Below are 20,250 nucleotides of genomic sequence, written 5' to 3' on the forward strand. Positions count from 1 at the left end.
CTGCACGTGCATAGTAAATCTTCGACTTTTAAAAAGGTTCCATATCATGTAGACCAGGAGATCCTGTGTGGTGGGGCCAACTTTCATGATCAACTTCAGCACACATCTTGGTATCAAAAACAGACTAGGGGTGTCAAAAATAGGTGAATTTAACATTAAAAAAACTCATTGTGTCAACTCAACTGGATTGGGTTATGAGTTAACTTAAATCAATGTGGAACTCATTTACTGATTATAAAACTCAAATAAGTTTCCTTATTTTCGTTAGTTTATGAATTTTATAATACATTTTTTTAAAATGATTATTAATTATTGAGTTTTTACTTTCAACTTTTTCGGCAAGGCTTCAACTCAAGTTGCCCAATGGACTTTACCATTTGAGTCAACTTTTCCGGTTTTGGAACCGTGGCATAGATATGAATTTTGCTAGCACTATTGGACATTTGTTGCTTCTCACACTTGGGCTGACGTGTTATGCCTCGCCACATAATCCGGACCGTTCATCTAGCAGGCCATAAGAAGGAACTGTCACATGTAGTTGATCTTTGACTCGCCTTCTTAGTAATTCCATCTCACTTTTGTTTTCTTCTACCATATTAAATTGTTTACTTTTGTAGGGATTTAAGCTTCAACAATTTAAGTGGCCCAATTCCAGATTCTCTCTTCAATATGATTTCTCTTGTTTACCTGTAAGAATCAAACAACCTTTCCTCGATCAAATGTTCTTTACATAATTCTCTTTGATGTATGTATTTCATCATCGCAACTTTCAGGTTTCTTGGAAACAACAGCTTATTCGGTACACTGCCATCCCAAAAAAAAGATACACTTCTTAATGTGTATGTTCATCTGACTCATTTGTACGGAACTTATAGCCTTAGGCATGTTTGGATACAGTATTGAGTTGAATTCCAATATACCAAGTAAAGAAGAGAAGGAATGGAAGAATAAAACTAGGGTTAGGGAAAACCCTAGCTCTGGTACTATCTAGAACGGAGGTGAAATTTGGGGTAAATGTTGTGTTTCGGAAATGACCATCACTGAAATTTTATGAAAAGAGTTTTTACCGGTGTGGTGTGAAATGAGAATATATATATATATATATATATATAGAGAGAGAGAGAGAGAGAGAGAGAGAGAGAGAGAGAGAGAGAGAGAGAGAGAGAGAGAGAGAGAGAGAGAGAGAGAGAGAGAGAGAGAAAAGAGTCCATGGCTTGGTTAGACCCGCCGGTGGTGTTTATGTGCAATCCACCATGATCACCATGTGTGTTACTCCAGGTTAGGCCCGGGACCTAAAAACTCAGCCTCATTTAGGATTGAGATGGAATAAACAATTAAAAATTGTGTAAAGGTCAAAGGTCAAAGGTCAATCTACAAACCATTTCCCTTTGCGCAGCCCATCTAAATTACTAATGAGGCTGAATTTTAGGCCAAGACTTTGTTTTAGTATGTCATCAAATGGTTGGACTGGATTTCATATAATAATTACGGTGCACCCTGTATAAAAATCTAGGGTGGAAGTCTCTCTCCCAACCATATCCTTTGTTGTCGCCCACTTGAGCCATAGGTCTATGAGATTTTTTGGATTTAGGCCTAAAATGGGATTATAAATCTAATGGTTGGTATGGATCTCATATAGACATCACGGTGGAACCCGCCAAAGAGTAGATTTTTGGTCCACCTGCAGGACGACATGCTATGTGCACCTATATGATAACTTCCAAATTACCTGCATGTAACATCCAGCCCTTACAGAAAGTTGGCCCCACCACAAGGTTCTCGTAGTGTAATTTTCAGCCTATCTACACATCATATAAAACAATGTCCATATATTGGTACATGGTGAAACACAGGTGTGGTAGACTCAATAGCTTGATGTTATTAAGGTTTCCATAAGGTGATGACAATGATATGTTCAATCTATTACATGAAAACTTAGAAGTTATCTCTAGTTGCACCTTAACCAATACTCAAACCAGTTGTACCTCAGGCCTTTTCATTTTTTCCAGCTAGTTTCACGCAAGCTGTCACTTGATTTTGACATGGTCCAGCGTGATGTGCATGAAAGATCCACACCGACCATTAGATGTGTAATCTCATTTCACGCTTTTATACAAAAATTCATATTGATTTGTGATTTAAGTGTGACACAACAATGAAAACAGTTGGGAGAGAGGTCTAGCATTATATTTTATAGACCCCACGGTGATTGTTATATTGAATCCACTCTCACTGTTGGATGCCACACTAAAATATAGTCTTGGGCCCAAAGGTTTATTACAATTCATGTGGGTTGTACCAAGGGAAATAGTTTGGAGGGTGAGCTTTGACACATGCACTGTTTCCAATTGTGTGGTCCACCTCAATCACAAATGATGCTGATTTTTTTTTTTCCCTTATCACGGGCCTAATATGGAGTGACACACGTGTCGGTCGGGGGTGGATTGCAAATAAATACCATGGTGGGTCCACCCAAGCTGGGACCCATTTTCTTTCTCCCCCTGCATTTATATCAATATTAATTGATTGTAAGCTCCTATGCTAGTTGGACCTCACCTATATCAACCGAATGTTCACAAGCCAACCCACTTATGCATCCATGCATTACCTTAACAATATCAAAGCTTGTAGACCGCACTTGAATGGACTGTTGATTTGAATTGTGCAATACTATCCATAAGTACTTTTAAAGTACCTTGGGAAAGCGGTGGGAAGAATCACTTCCACAAGTTGAAGAGGTTTCATTTCCTGGTCAATCAGAAACTATTAATTTTCCCAACTCAATAAGTGATCTCGTTGGCATACTCAACCAGTATCAGCTTGGGTGTACTAGCAAAAATAGCCTAATGAAGTGGAAATGACCACGTGAAACTTAGAGGGTGTATGGGGATATGGAAAACCTTGAAATGAAATCAATTTTCAAGGAAAATCTACATTTCGTACATTTGAAAGATTTTTCTCTTTTTATTTTCTTGAAACCGGGTTACCATTTCCCTTGGATGGTAAGTTACCTTACATAAGCTACTTATACCTCTACTAGCTTATCTTGGTTTTTACTTTTTCTTTAACAAATAAGTATGTTTAATAAACAACATATTTATCAGCGAGAAAGTAACAACATCACATGAATACTTATCTCTCAAGTTTGTTTGGTCTACTTTTAATAACTGTTGTCTATCATGTGAGGCCAACCTTTGATGTAAACCATTCATTATGTTGGGCCCACCTTTGGTCCTATCTTCAATGTGAACCATACATCAAGTGGAGCTACCTACAATGTGGATCATCCACCATGCGAGGCTTACTTTCGGTGCGAGCTATCCATCATGCGAGGCCCACCTTGTATGTGGACAATCCATCGTGTTAGACATTGGATGTGGACCATCTATCATGTTAAACATTGGATGTGGACTAGCCATCATCCGGGCCCGCCTTGGATACAGCCCATTCATCATCAAGGCTGACCTTCTATGTGGATTGTCCTCGTGTGGGGCCCATCTAAATATGAGTTATCCATCATGTGGGGCCAACTTTTAATATCCACCACCCATCATGTGGAGCCCACTTTTGATGTGGACCACCCCTCACGTAGGTCCACCTTCAATGTGGTTCAATCATGCGGGGCTTGCCTTGGATGTGGGCCATTCATCATTAGGGGGCAGCCTTTCTTGTGGGTCATCCATCATGTAGGGCCCACCTTTGATGTGGACCATCCATCGTGTGGGGCCCACCTTTAACGTTAGTCATCCATCATGTGGGGCTGGCCTTTGATGTGGACCATTCATCATTAGGGGCAGTAGACCACCCATTATTTGAGGCCCACCTCGATGTGGGCCATTCATTATATGGGTCCACCTTCAATGTTAATTGTCCATCATAAGGGGCTCACCTTGAATGTCCACTACCCATCATGTGGAGCCCACCTTTGATATCGACATCCATTATGTCAGCCCCACCTTTGATGTGAGCCGTCCATCATGCAGGACCACCTTCGATATGGATTATTCATTGTGTGGAGAGATGAGAAAGAAAGAGAAGGAGAGATAAAGCAGAAAGTATAAAGTTAAGAAGTAATTGTTTTTTTTCTCCAATGAATTAAATTAGCTTTAAGGTGTTAAGTTATTTTTAAAAGATATTTACCAATCTAATTTAACTTAAAAAGGTAGATTTTTTACCATCGTAATTAAAAAAATAAAAAATAAATAAATCACATATGAGGTAGCATCCAAAAAGGCCTAAAATATTCACGTGGCAAAGAAGATTCACAAGGTGACTGGTCAAGATTCATGCATGGAATTCATGTAAAACTGTAGTCCGAAACATATAGATGAAGGGAAATTATAATCCATGATTTTTCATTTTATGAGGATTCTAGCTTACTTTTCTATTCACGCCTTGATTTTTTCACCATCCATGTCTTGAATCCATTAGTTCATTTTGTCACTGCTGAGCACCACCATGTTTTCACAAAGAAAACGATTTGAATTTTGAACATCAACAGGCTAATGCCTAGCCATCACGCATGGCTCCACATCATCATTATTTGTGGCCTTAAGGGGATCCGACTAACAAGATTTATTTTGTTTCAGTGCGTGTTGTAGCAGGTCTCGTGTCATCACAAACTTTTTGCAATCAAAATCAAACTAGTTTTGTATACCGAAAACAGTCATTTTAATGATCACCATCGTATAACGTAGTGCCTGTTTATCTCATAAATGATATCTTACATTCAATGTTTGGATAATCTTTGATTTTATTTATTATTATTATTTATTTATTATATTTTTTCAATTTGCAGAGATTTATCATACAATCAATTATCAGGAAGATTTCCATCTTGGGTTTCAGACGGAGGTTTAAACTTGTATGTATGAGGAGGCACAAGCCTTCCTCCTTTCACCACCACTTTTGAACCTGTAAAAACCATGGTTTACATTGTTAAATGCTGACTGCGTGACATTTCCAGGGCTAGGATGGAAGTCGTAACCCTCTTTCTTTCTTGTCATGATATATACTTCGCTTTAAAGTTTTGATGTCGGAAATATTCAAATTAAAAACATCTCCAGGGTACGTTTGGAACGTGTTTACACCAATCCGGACTGATGATTTGGTGGGCTCCCCGAGAGATAGAGCGACCGATTGTGGTCTCAAAAGGGATGATGACACACTGAAGGACCTGTTGAGGTCAAGCACTGTCTTCCTCAAGGAGATAACTACTCCGAATTCACGAGGCTTCTCTATACTCAACACAGAGATACCTCGAATTCACGAGGAAAATAAGAAAATAGAATAATTTTTAGATATTCGTAATAAATTGATTGATGATGAAAAACGAGCTTACAACCTGTTAAATAGTAACATAAACACTAGGAAGAAGTTCGGGAATCATACTATAACTAAAATTCCTAGAAATTGTCACTTATTATAAATAGTAAACTTGTTTTGGCCAAAAGTAGTTTCCTATTTGACTCAACTATGCTATTCTTCTAACTAAAACTTAGTAAAAATGAAAATATAATGAAAATTTGACCGTCAAATCTGATGGAATCTCACAAATTCGGCATGGCAACCCGGCATAGCGGGATTGGGTGGCTAAAGTAGCTCGTCCTACCCAAAATCATATATGGCACATTGGATAACTCATTCTGGTTTGCAAGATACGCCGGTTTTAAGGTTCTGACTGCCCGATCACTTTCGCATCCGATCGGGCCTTTTCTTGTCCATCTCGGCCATGAAATTATACACAACCCGCTCTGCATCAGATGATCACTCACAAGGCACATGGTAGGAAAAAAATGTAGAACAGTTGGATAGTCAGAGCTGTCCAATTTCTGTAACTTTGGTGCATGACCCAAAGGATCAATGATCCTGATTAGGACATACATTTTCACATGTGCATCATAAGAGAGTATTATCAACATTGTTGACAATACTGACACGTGCTCCTTGTGTACAGGAATTTGGTGGCTAATAATTTCGTATTTGATAGTTCTAACAGCAGGTGATTATCAATGTCATTTTTTTAAATGAGTCAAGAAAATAAAAGCATTGGTTCACTTATTATTATTATTTTTTTTTTAAAAAAAAAAAAGAGAAAAAAAGCATTAGTTCACAACAGTATATTCCTGGCCACCTGAATATTGTCTTTTCACCGCATTGATTTTATCTATATTGTATTTTGGCTTTTTTGCTAAACAAATTATGCATCCTCTGTGATCAAAGGCTGTCGTTCCATCATATAATGGCCATTATTTAACAGACGTTTTTCTTGTGCATTCAGTGATTTGCATTCAAGCGTGAATTGTCTTCAGCGAAGCTTTTCATGCTATAAGAACTCTCCAATCCGTAAGCCATCCTTTCCATTTCTAGGAATAGATAATCTTTTTTTTTTTTTTTTTTTTTTTTCCTATATACATAATAATAAAATGAGGTAATGGTCCAATGCCCCTAGGTGCATTGGAGTTATCCTCCACCCATTATCTGTACTGTACATGCGGCATGTGTTTATGGTTATAGGCACCATCTATCATTGATTGACGATCAACCAGAAATGTCTTTGATTGGGAAATCTGGCTGCCTGATCTTTGAACTTTTTCTCATGGAGTATGATACATCGCAATCCTGTTGCCTCTTTTTTCTGTCCATATTTGTTCATCATGAAGTTAGTTATTTTATATCATCTAATCAATGTGACGTTTGGGCTATGCCCCATTCACTACAGCATCAGCTGAACAAACGGTTCAGATCTCATCAACATTTGCCACATGTACACAGTACAATAGCCCCCACGGCATGAGATTGCTGAACTATAAAATGTGGGAGCTTTCTGTTCCGATTGTTTCATCAGATGTACGTGGTTTGGAAGCGGATTGGCCGTCACCCCGGGCACAGAGATATACTTGTGTCCATGTCTGCGTGAGGCCCACAGAGATGTCCGTAACAAATCCACTCCCTCCATCTGTTTTTCAAGACGATAATAGGGTGGCAAACAAAAATCAGGTAGATTCAAACCTCAGGTGGGCCACACCAAATGAAACAGTGGGAACGGAAATGTCTACTGTTGAAACCTTACTGGAGCTGACCATAATATTTATATTCCATCCAAACTGTTCATTAGGTTTCTACCAATCAGATAAACTATAGGCACAAATATCATCCTGATACAAAACCTCTGTAACCCCCGGGCATTCAATCCCCACTGTTTTGTGTGGTATGGCTGACATGTGTTTTAGATCTGCATGATTTTTATATTCCTGCCCTATTGTGGTCATGCAAAACAGGTGGACGGAGTGGATTTGTCACATACATTCTTGTCGGCCCCACACAGCCCCGAGCAGAGGAATATCTCTGTGCCCAGGGTTACAGGCAATCCACTTCCATATGTGGTTTACCTATATATATGATATAACAATTGACAGAATCAGAGGTTTGTTGCACCTATACACGCGGTTTGACGTGTCAACTTGGCACATGTGTATGACTTCCAAGCCATGTTTCAGGTTGGACCCACCAGATAGATTATCATGTGTTACTTACCATAGATGGGAAATGTCCTCAAAATAACACCAGTCGGATGATCCTAATTGTTTCAATGAAGACATTTTTATCGATGTCTCTTTCTGATCAAATGAATCTAAATGGTGTTGTTATTGGGTTAAGGCCCACCCATTATAGGGTCCACGTTGGAAATCATGTGTAGTGTTAGACAACCATATTAAGTTTCAGTTTAACGAGATCATGATCTAACGGTGATCATATGATGATCCTTCAAATATGCTATGCATTTAACAATGTCCCACTCTTCCATTGATCTACAGAGTCTTCATTCGCGATCAGGTGCGGTGGACCCTCGATGAAAATTAACGACACAGAGTATGAGAGGGATACTGAATCTCTGGGCCCAGTATCCTATAAGGTGGCCGTTAAAGAGAAGTGGGCCGTCAGCAATGTAGGAATATTTGATCCAAGAAGCAACGAAAATGTTTACAGGACGTCTGAAGGTGAATTTTGGAATACAACAGACTCGGAGCTATTCCAATACGCAAGGCTATCAACAGGATCGCTGAGATATTATGGTCTGGGGCTTGAAAACGGGAACTACACTGTAAATCTGAAATTCGCAGAAACGGAATTTCCGGATTCAAAAACTTGGAAGAGCGTTGGAAAGCGTGTTTTCGATATTTATCTTCAGGTATGTGTATTAAGACATTTTCCTGAGTTTGCAAGTTCCTGTCTTATACTCAAAATCACATATGTTTGATAGACCCATGACAAGTGCTTCTACATGCAAACACGTGCCAGTCTGGCATGTGTAGGACATTCGATGCGTCCATCAGGTGGGACCCAATGTGTAGATCATCTGGCCCAATTTTGGTAGGCCAAACATTTAAGAAGAGTAAAATGATTGATAGGTTTCTGAAATTTGGCAACAGCCCACGTTCGAAGGATGGGCTGGATCATCTAAAAAGCAGGGCCTACTTGTTTCATGTCTCAAATGGATAGGAATTGCCTGTGCCCCAGCCTAAAACAACTTCCGGGAGGCAGAAGCTACGTGGGCCCACTGCAATGTCCACGATAAATCCACTCCACCTATTGGTTTTTTCTACTCACGTTGTTTCAAAAATGAAGTAGATCCAAAACTGAAGTGGGGTATGCACACCACATGAAACAGTGGGGATTGGAAGTCCATTTAAATTTTCACGGGGCAACATAAGTTTTAGATCATGATAATATTTGTGCTTTCAGTTCATCCCAGTGGGAAGAACTTTATGAACGGTTTGGATGGAATATAAACATTGTTGGGAAGCGCGGAAGGTGAGCCCTCAAGATCTGACGGTCTACACGAAGTTTGAAACCTCACAAAACAGAAGAACGGTGTTCCAACGGCCCGCCTATCTACTACTGGAGGAGATGGAACTATTCACACCTCTGATCCTACGGTATATAGTGGCCCCGGATTGCGATCTATGGATCAGATCGTCCCAAGGACAAGCTAAGATGGACAGACTATAGTGCACACAGTATATCTCTCTGTATACTCTCGGTATTTCGTATGATTGTTGAATGCGAGAGAGAGAACGCATCCCTTTTTATAGGAAAGGAGGGAGAGATCGGATGAGATAGGATGAAACCATATTATCCGGTCAAATCCCTATCTCTTATCATATTTCAAATTCAAAGTTGAATTTGAAATCTCAACCGAATTATGGAAAAGGCCGGAGAAAGCCTAAACATGTGGGACCCACCCACTAGTGATTGCTCACCAGTGGGCCCCATTGGCCTACATCCAACATTCTCCCACTCAATCACACTGTGGGATAGGCCCAAAAAATTTGTCCATTTAACTCGCCTAATAACAATAAAAAACCAAACATCGCGATCAAAAGAATTAGAGGCGTGGGACCAGCTGGATCACCATAATCTTCTCACAGGTGCTCAAGTACTAAGTGACCACCTGACTAGTACTCAATAACCCAAGCTTTGCAATGCCTGTCTTAGTCCGCATGACCACACCGGATGGAGTTAACTCCCGACCTGGAATACTCGGCTAACATACGCACTTATCCAACTTATTAAGTTATTATGAAAACTTGATTTTTCGCAAACTTCGAATAAAACCAATTCAAAGCAATACTTATATATATGCTTTTTAAGAAAAATACTGTTTGCAAAAGTCTAATAAAAACAACTTGATACTGCCGGCGGATAAGTCTTCAAGTGCGTATTTATAGTTCTAGAAACTTGGTGTAGCTGTTACAGGATCTTCCCCACGCAAATGTGTAATTTGGAATTAATCAAGCTGCTTTCCTAGCGTAACTGAGTCTGGCCAATCAAGGACCTTTCGTCATCATACACTAAAGTAGCAACACTCAATATCATCCTCATATACACAAGAGGAGGGTAGCTAAGGACACAAAGAGTCACCTAAGGGACTGGCTACTGGCACGTTGTAATGATTAGATCGAATCAAAGCAATCTGTAGGTAATAGGTCCCTGCACGTGGCTACAATCCACGTCATAAAGTAGACAATACTAGGTGAATGTCAGGTCTACAATACACAGGTCATTCTACATAAGGTACGACTCATCTCATAACCTCATAACCTGATTTTAATTTCAGGCCATAACATTGATCGCATGTAGCGGAATGGTGCGATTATGTTTTTCGACTTTATCAGTTTCTTTTTCAATCTTTATAAGATTGTACGTGGATACGACTCACTCATATCTTCATCCTTTATTATTTACAATAAAGGGAAGTTCATACCTCAATGTATAAACATAGCCCCAAATGTACCTCTCTTGTATATTCAAGGTTGGTTAACCCGTGCGAGTGGGTGACCGGCCTACCGACAAAAAATAGAAATCCTACATGATTTCAAGGTAAATGCTGATGATCTTCATACCTAGTTATATTAATGTTCAAAAAGGAATATAATATTTATTAATGAAAGATCAAAGGTACTATAAAACAAGTACTTCAGTCAATCTTTCCTCAATCCCATCTGCCTGACGTGAACCTAAAATAGATCTCTAGCTATAGGTTTCGTCATGGGATCAGCCATCATCTCCTTAGTAGGAATGTAGCTGAGGGCGACCTTCTTATCTCTCACTTGATCACAGACGTAATGATACTTGATCTCAATGTGCTTAGATTTCTGGTGGTGTTTAGAGTCCTTTGCCAAGTCAATGGCAGAAGTATTGTCTATCTTCAGCGATATAGGCTGACGAACACTCGGTACAACACCCAGACTCAATAGAAATCTGCGAACCCATACACACTCCTGAACTACAGCACAACATGCAATGTACTCGGCCTCCATAGATGAAAGAGCCGTGGATGTCTGTTTCTTACTCGACCATGAGATAGCTCATCCTCCGAGTAAGAATACATATCCTGAAGTAGACTTTCCCTCGTCGGTGTCATTACCCCAAGCAGCATCTGAATATCCTTTGAGCTCGAGGCTTGTGCCTTCATAACACAACATCAGGTCTTTTGTTCCTCTGAGATAGCGGAATATACGTTTGACGGCTTGCCAATGAGACTGTCCTGGGTTACTCTGATAACGATTGACTATGCCAACTGCATAGCTAATATCCGGTCTGGTGCAAAGTATAGCATACATTAAGCTCCCTACTGCACTTGCATAAGGTACTAAGGACATAGCCAATTTCTCGGCTTTAGTCTGGGGACACGATTTCATGTCTAGTTTGGTAGCATTATCCATAGGGGTTTCAACAGCTTTTGAATTTTTCATCCTGAACCGCTCTAAGATCTTTTGTATATAGGTTGCTTGAGACAAGCCTAAAAATTTCTTACGACGATCCCTGATAATTTTTACCCTAAGAATAAAGTTGGCTTCATCGAGGTCTTTCATCTCAAAGTTCGAGAATAGCCAATCTTTAGTCGATATCAACAATTGCATATCATTACCAGCTAATAGGATATCGTCTACATATAGAGATAGTATCAGAAAAGATCTTGCAGACCGTTTCATGTATACACAATGATCTTCTTCATTCATGGTGAATCCAAAAGTGGTGATGGCCAAGTGGAACCTCATGTACCACTGTCTTGAAGATTGCTTGAGCCCATAGATAGATTTTAACAACTTGCAAACTTTCTTTGGATGCTTTTTGTCCACTTAACTCATGGGCTGTTGCATGTATATCTCTTCATCCAAGTCACCATTTAAAAATGCGGTCTTTACATCCATCTGATATAACTCTAAGTTTAAACTTGCGACAATAGACAAGATCATGCGGATTGAGGAGAACTTTGCAATAGGTGAAAAGGTCTCCTCGTAATCAATGCCTTCTTGTTGTGTAAAACCTTTAGCAACTAATCGTACTTTATACTTGTCCACTGTACCATCTGCCTTTATTTTGATCTTAAGTACTCATTTATTACCTATCGCTTTGCGATTGGAAGGCAGATCAACAAGTTCCCAGACTTTATTCTTCTCCATGGAGGCGATTTCTTCGTCCATAGCATTTACCCAATCAGCCGAGTTAGAAGATAATAATGTATCCTGATATGAATTAGGTTCATCATCATCAACTGCAACGCAAGAGAATGTTTGCCCCTCAATATCGAAGTATTTTTGGAGAATCAATCATCTTTCGCTTCGACGTAACTCAGGAGCCTGCTGAGATGTCCTCCCACTGTCCTAGTGAACTATAGGAGCATCTTCATCTTGAGGAGCAGAACTCCTACTCTCCTGAGATACATCGGGTATTTCAAAAAGTTCTATTGGAACATTTTGCTTCATTCGGCTTGGGTATCTATCTTCAACGAAGGTCACGTCTCGGAATTCTATCTCAATCCATCGTCCATGGTCCTCATAAACTAGAACGTATCCCTTTGAATGCATAGGGTACCTAATGAACATGCATTCAATGGTTTTTACTATCAAGTTTACCTCTATGTTGAGTAGGTAGCAAAACATATCCCAATGATCCCCAAGGGCGTAGGTTGGCTAAAGAAGGAGGCCTCCCAGACCACATCTCATATGGAGTCTTAGGAATGGATTTGGATGAGACTCTATTAAGGACATAGACAGACGTTAACAGTGCGTCTCCCCAGAATATGGTAGAGAGATTGGCTTGTGCCATCATCGATCTAACCAAGTCCAATAGTGTCATATTCCTTCTTCTCTGCAACACCGTTTTATTGTGGAGTGTAAGCCATTGTGTACTACTGAACAATTTCAACGTTTTCACAATATGATTTAAACGTTTCAGATGTATACTCACCACCTCTATCAGATTGAAGGGTTTAAATCTTTTTCTCAAGCTGATTTTCCACCTCAGCTTTATATTTAAGAAAACAATCAAAAGCCTCAGATTTGTGTGAGATGAGATACACATATCCATAGCGCGAGTAATCGTCAATGAAAGTGACAAAGTATTGACATCCGTTTCTAGTATGTACAATAAATGGTCCACAGATATCTGAATGGATTATCTCTAGTGTGCCCTTAGACCTAGCCGCTTTGGGAAATGGTTTCTTCGATGTCTTCCCGGACACACAATATTCACAAAATGGCAAATCAACTTTAGATAAGGAGTCTAACAGACCAGAACGTACTACTCTTGTCATACAATCCTTTCCGATGTGACCTAACCTCGCATGCCATTTTTGAGATTCAGATACTACATTTTTATTCGACATAGCAGATAAAGCAAGAGGGTCATTATCACAATCTACGTCTAGAATAAATAAATCTGAAATTAAATTTTCTCATGCAAAGATGAGGTTATTCTGTCTCAAAGAAACTCTAGTCCCGAAAAATCGAATATCAAAACCATCAAATAATAATCTAGAAACAGAAATTAAATTCCGACGCATCCCCGGTGCAAACAGAGTATCACGAAGGATTATTGTTTGCCCTATGCGCGTACAGAGATGGAGAACACCAATTCCTAGTACGTCTTCAACAGCGTTATTGCCCATGTACAGCTTGTAACTTCCTTTGGCTACAAGCTAGAATTCCTTGAGTCCTCGACGACTCTGTGTCACGTGCTTTGTTGCGCCTGAATCCAAAATTCACTCGTTAGATATAGTATCAACGGAAAGGATTTCAGAACAAACGCCTACATACAAAGTCTCTTGTGACTGAGAAATTACCATCTTTTTGTGGGCACACTGCCGAGCATAATGGCCGGAATTTTCACAAACAAAGCAGATTATTTTTATCTTTTTCTGCTTCTTCTTTCCATTTCCCTTCTTGAGATTTGGAGGAGGTGTTGTGGTCTTCTGTTCTTGATTATTCTTCTTCGTCTTCTTGCGAGCTTTGAACCGTTTTTTGTTAGCTTTTCGCTTATGGATCTCTGCTACAAAGGCCTTGGCCGAACCTGGCTGAATTGCATTCATTTCAACCTCACGTACCAAGTGGCCACAAAAGTCTCTGAACATAGTGATAGAATCAGTATGGTTCAGAATTCTTTTGATTTGGGCCCAAGATTCAGGCAAGGAACGGTGCATGGCTATAATTTTCTGATTTTCAGTCAATTTGCACCCAACATTCCTAAGGGCACCTATCATTTGCTCCATCTTACGAATATGATCTTTGATGGGACAGCCGACAGGTATCCTGTACTCCTGGAATTCCAATTCCATTGCCCTAACTCTCGCATTTGACTTCTGCGCATAGGCATCTGTCAGTGCTTCCCAGATTCCCTTAGCGGTTTCATGCACTTCATACGTAGATATGAGTTCTTTGTGCATAGTGCTAAGAAGAACATTACGGGCTGAACGATTTTGTTTTCGCCACTTATTATAGCGAGTCATCGCAACCCTATGTTCTTGTAAATTTTCGTTTTCAGCTAAGATGGGTTCCTCTTGAACTACATCGAGTATGTGAGATATATCGTCCTCGTCCAGAAGGCATCGCACTGCGTGGGACCAGTCTTCGTAGTTGTTGCTGTCGAAATGTTGTCCTTTTAGCTGTTCAGCAATTAACGCTTTGGTGGCCATCTCTACATTGCATGAGTATCACTACTTAGCGATGATCTAAGGTATTGACATTAATCAACAGCATTTCTACGTGTTATATAAAATTTTAAAGTATAAAAGTAGTTAAAACATCTTAATGAGATCTGAAAGTCCACATACCCAAATGGGCAGTGTAGAACAATCAAGTTCTCTAATTAAGATGAGATTTAATGCTTTCATAAGAATAAATTTATATAACGTGCAACCTTCTATTACATGGTTGCATGCATCATTTGGTGGAGGAGAATAAACTCCCACTCAGGTTATGCACAACCTTTATTTGTGTATAGGGAGTATCTAAGTACTAAGTTTTTCTATATTTTCCAATGAAAAATAAGGGGGCTTAGATCTAAACACATCAAGCCGAATATTTTCATGCATATTAACATCATCATCAGAAAGGAAAAATTAAGTGCTTAGATATAAAGAGAGTACAATCTTCACCTGTGATCATGACTATTAGTGATGGATCTGATCATTACCGATAATGATCATTGTTGATGATGGATTCTTTCATCAACATTGATCATCATAGTTGATGATCGTTTCGATTACTAATAAGCTTTAGATCAACAGTGAAGAAGATATAATAAAAGAAACAACATTCTTGATATGTGTCCATCATCTCATAAGAAATATATATGATCAAATTTTTTTAAAAAAAAAGATATCACATTCAGGTTGCAACATATTTGAATGTGGGCCATACAATTATTTTGTAGATAATCATGAATTCATCATATATGTGCACTCATTTTTCAACAGATCTACACATGTGGAATTGGCAAAACTAAAGCATAGTTGTTGTACGTGTACATCAGCCAATCACGTACAACCAACACGTGCACTGCAGCTTTACAGATGTACATTATACTATCATTCAACACGTGAGATGTACATGAGCCAATCTGCTTCACACAGCAGCTAGGCATTTGAATTTGAGAGGCACTAGTAAGATATGTAATATATACGTGTACATCAGTCGACATGTGAACATACGCTTACACTTGCACATTGACCAAGTGCTTATTTTTCTTCTCCAACATAAATCCAAGCTCATCAGATGGATGGACAGTTCGGATTCAACACATATCTTGTGATGAGATCTGTGTTATACACGGATCAGATCCACATGTGCAGCTGATGTACATACCCACATGTGTTATAATACAATACGTCAGCTATGCCCACATGTGCCGCTGATGTTTTGCACAAAACAACATGTGTATAGCCAACAATATGGCAAGCTTGGTATAAGGATGTACAGCAAGGTTGCCCCCACACACAAACCACTGTTGGGAAGCAATGAAGGTGAGCCCTCAAGATCTGACGGTCTACACGAAGTTTGGAACCCTCACAAAGTAGAAGAACGGTGCTCCAACAGCCCGCCTATCTACTACTGGAGCAGATGGAACTATTCACACCTCTGATCCTACGGTATATAGTGGCCCCGGATTGCGATCTATGGATCAGATCGTCCCAAAGACAAGCTAAGATGGACAGACTATAGTGCACACAGTATATCTCTCTGTATACTCTCGGTATTTCGTATGATTGTTGAATGCGAGAGAGAGAACACATCCCTTTTTATAGGAAAGGAGGGAGAGATCGGATGAGATAGGATGAAACCATATTATCTGGTCAAATCCCTATCTCTTATCATATTTCAAATTCAAAGTTGAATTTGAAATCTCAACCGAATGGAAAATGCCAGAGAAAGCCTAAACATGTGGGACACCCACTAGTGATTGCTCACCAGTGGGCCCCACTGGCCTACATCCAACAAACATGAGGGTAGACCCTGGGAAGTTTTCAGTTCATCCCACTGTTTCCTACTATCTGTTCCACTTGAGTTTTGGATTTGCTTCATTTCTAAGCTCATGTCGTAACTGAATGGACTGAGCGGATTTCTTATGGACATTGCGGTTGACGCCACATATATCTAAAGGAACTTCCTGTAGGCAGGGGCACAAGCAATTTGTCTCCCTTTCAAATGATGTTATCTAAGCAGTACTCTTAGATTATTATATTCATAAACTAGCTTTTTATTTTCCTTTTTCCATGCATTATCCAATGATCAGGGCATAGATGTTTTCTTGAATTCCATGTAATTTCAAAGAGTTCCAAACATAAGGAATTACCATCTGCTCCGTTCAAAATTCTGTTTTTGAAATTTTGAATTCATTGTGACAACCATTTCTATTAGTTTTGAAGCTAAGTTAATGGTGCAGGGCAATCTGGCATGGAAAGACTTCGATATAAAAAAAGAAGCAGGTGTTGCCTTCAAAGGCATTGAGAAGAAACAGTGGGTTATGGTATATCAAAATATTCTTGAAATTCATCTCCTTTGGGCTGGAAAGGGGATTTACGGACCCGCCATCTCGGCCATCCATGTTACTCCTAGTAAGATTTAAAGATTTTCTTTTTTATTGAAGTTTGATGCTGTATTAGAACTAAGAGAAATGTTGTTACCACACGTATGCTCTTTATAGAAATTCTATGAGGTGCAATCCCAACCGTAAATGTGGTGATCGTGGATGGTAATTGCAATAGGTTTTTTGGTGGTTGTCCCCTGGATGGGCCATTAGCCTGAATCATCATCATCATAATCATCTAAGCCTTATCCCAACTAATTGGGGCCGGTGCATGAATCCTTTTCTGCCAGTCCACTCCATCACCTCCGGAATGTTGATAATCACATGAAACTCCACAGGTACATCTTTCCTTACTCCCTCCACTCACACATATAGGTTGTCAAGTCTTTTTTTTATTCTCTACACTCACTTATTTTTAGGTTTTTTGCTTTCCTTTTTAGAGCCTCCAACTTGTACCAACGCACTCCTAACTGATGCAGTTTTTAGTTTCCGTTGCACATGGCCAAACTATATAAATTTACTTTCCTCGTCTTATTACCAATGGTTGCTACTCCTAAATACTAAGAAATGCATTCATATCTAATTCTATCATTCCTTGTCTTGACACTTATTCATCTCAACATCCCTATTTAAGCTACAATCATTCTTTGAATGTCTGGTAAAATATAGTTGATCTTATAATTATCCTAGAAAATTTACCGTTTTAATTTTAGTGGTACACAACAATAATATAAAACTCGTAAGTATCAAAAGTGGTCATTTTGAAAAATATTTTGGTTAGCAAACTTAGGGCCTATTTGGCTGGGTGAATCCCATGGGATTAGGAGGGATGGGATGGATTTTAAGGTAATGATGGTGGTGTCAGTGGATTGGTTTAAGATCTATGGGATTGCTATTTCCCGGGACAAGTTCACTAGGTTTGTTTGGCACGCCTAGCATATCCCGGGATTTTACCTTCCAATCCGACCAACCAAGGGATGGGATCAATTTTAAGGTAATGATGGTGATGTCAGTGGATTGTTTTAAGATCCATGGGATTGCTTATATCCTAGGACAAGTTTACCGGGTCTGTTTGGCTCATCATGCATATCCCGAGATATCGCGATCCCATCCCTCCTAATACAGTGGTATCGGTCCGGCCAAACGGGCCCTTAATTAATTTCTCGTCCTCACTCCTATTGTTATTAAAATTGCATTCCATATATTTTGTATTAGTCCAACTAATTTTAAATTCTTTACATTCTAAAGCACTTATCCATAAATTTAGCTTTTTGTTTACACCAAAACTCAGCTCATCAATTGTGACTATCATTTGCAAACGACATACACCATGGGGATATCTTCTTGCAATTATCTTGTTAACTTATCCATATATAACAACATCAAAAGGATATGAGCTTAATGCCAACCCTATATTAATAGGGAACTCGCTTGTCTCTCCACTGGTGGTCCTCACACTTATCGCTGCTCCCTCATGCATGTCCTTAATCAGGACAATATATCCTCTTGAAATTATTTTATTTTCTAGCACCCAGGATATTAACTATCTAGGGACCCTATTGTAAGCATTCTCTAAGTCAGTAAAGACCATGTGGAGATCCTCCTTCCGATATCTCTCCGCCGATTGTCTAAGTAGGCAAATAACTTCAAAGATTGAGCTCTCTGCCATGAAACCAAACCGATTTCTTGATACATTCATGCCCTACTCTTTTCTCAATTGCTCTTTCCAAAAGTTTCATAGCACGGTTCGGAAGTCATAGTGAGTTAGTGAATCGACCACTGCTAATTAATTGGATGGCTACAATAGTCGACTATCCATGTGATGACTTACCAATTCAACAGTCCTAATAACCCCTTGCTAGTCCATTTGTAGCATTCCTCTAGAAGTACATTGTAGCACATGTAATAGTTCAACATTGACTAATAGTATTGAGTTCTTGTCCAGATTTCAAACCAACTGTCAGGACTCGACGAAAGAAGAACAAGACTGCTTTGGCTGTTGAAATTTTGGCTCCTATTTTTCTGAGCATTGTTTCTGTTTCTGTATTTTTTATTTGGAGGAGTAAAAGGTTGAATGTTGATAAAGCTGAAGGTAATTCCAATGTTCGTAAATAACTAAAAGAAAACAAAAATGAAATTTCAGAAATGTTAAAGTAACATAGTACAGTTCAAGAGTACATTAAAGGCCTGTTTGGATGTACCACTGAATCACAGTTGGGTGTTTTTCCAAACCACAAGATTTGGTGCTAGCCTATCAAGTTGTCTTTAGTAAGTGGGGAAATCCAAATGTGGCCTAATTCCGTGTTTGGATGCACAAGTCAACTGAATTGCAAGAGTTCTATCTTATCAAGAGGAAATGAGAATTCAAAGCGCCCAGATCCTCAACATGAATGTTAAGGAAACTAAAATATGATACTTTCCACTTTATTAGATGATTGATTGCAATTCAATTTGATAGTGCATCCAAACACACGCTAAATGTGCCAATCCCATTCATTGGGTTCAACATTTTTCAACCGGATTTATTTTTATTTCCTTTGATTGCTAAAAACGACATTCAAATCCAATGAACAATTAAAATAAATAGAACTTGGATTGCCAAATGGTAAAAATGTTTCTAAGCCCATGTATGATATTGAAATGAACGTATGAATGAAGCCTGCCATTTTATGTGTATCTGCAGAGTTTCTAGGAATGGGTCCCAAACCAAACACTTTCAGTTACAGGGAACTGAAGACCGCCACCAAAGAGTTCAGTCCGGCAAATAAGCTGGGACAGGGAGGATTTGGGCCCGTTTTTAAAGTCAGTTTGCTCTTATTGTATGTAAACTACAATGATCAAAATATTTGAATGGTCCTGAGCCTCAGTATCGCGATTGCGTGCATGTGGAGCCCAGCTATGGATAAGGAATGCCTACTTCTTGATAGAAGAATCCTTAACCTCGGACGGATAACCTACAAAGGATAGGGAAAAAAAAAAGAGGCAATTGCTCACATTCAATGGAACCAAGACCAATAGTAACCATCTTTAGTGTTGTGCATCAGATTAGTGGTGTGGATCACATCCAAACCGTTCACTTAGGTTCCCCAGACCAAGTATTCCTCAACCCCGCTGATCTCCCAAGGACTGCTAGGGGCTCACTGGTCCTAGACAGAGCGGGGGCAGGCCACATTCGGCACTGCCGGCCCAAAAAAGGGATCGGTTAAGCTATCCCTGCCCCGCCTTGTCTGCCTCCATCCGGCCAGTCTATGGGCCAATCCCCCTCCTCATCTAGGCCATTGTCCTCCTTGCCGCTGCTACCGCTGATCTCTTTGGCTTTTCTGCCGGCCAGAGCCCTTTCTCTGCTGCTGCTGCCTGCCTTTTGGGGTTGTAGCTGGG

The 20,250-nt window shown here is 39.6% G+C and overlaps 1 protein-coding gene across 1 annotated transcript in view; it reads left to right on the forward strand.

Annotated features, from left to right (window-relative positions):
* The first annotated feature begins 623 nt into the window (after positions 1 to 623).
* The window catches only part of LOC131220920 (probable LRR receptor-like serine/threonine-protein kinase At1g56140), a 29,245-nt gene continuing 9,618 nt past the window's right edge, over positions 624 to 20,250 (forward strand). The window contains exons 1-9 of the mRNA XM_058215862.1: positions 624 to 689; positions 774 to 839; positions 4,799 to 4,864; positions 5,957 to 6,001; positions 6,281 to 6,345; positions 7,818 to 8,191; positions 16,729 to 16,900; positions 18,818 to 18,964; positions 19,556 to 19,674. Of these exons, the coding sequence (XP_058071845.1) occupies positions 670 to 689; positions 774 to 839; positions 4,799 to 4,864; positions 5,957 to 6,001; positions 6,281 to 6,345; positions 7,818 to 8,191; positions 16,729 to 16,900; positions 18,818 to 18,964; positions 19,556 to 19,674 (1,074 nt within the window). The 5' untranslated portion in view covers positions 624 to 669. The remainder of the gene's footprint in view (positions 690 to 773; positions 840 to 4,798; positions 4,865 to 5,956; positions 6,002 to 6,280; positions 6,346 to 7,817; positions 8,192 to 16,728; positions 16,901 to 18,817; positions 18,965 to 19,555; positions 19,675 to 20,250) is intronic.

Source organism: Magnolia sinica, chromosome 12 (genome assembly GCF_029962835.1).
Source record: "Magnolia sinica isolate HGM2019 chromosome 12, MsV1, whole genome shotgun sequence".
Taxonomy (NCBI): domain Eukaryota; kingdom Viridiplantae; phylum Streptophyta; class Magnoliopsida; order Magnoliales; family Magnoliaceae; genus Magnolia; species Magnolia sinica.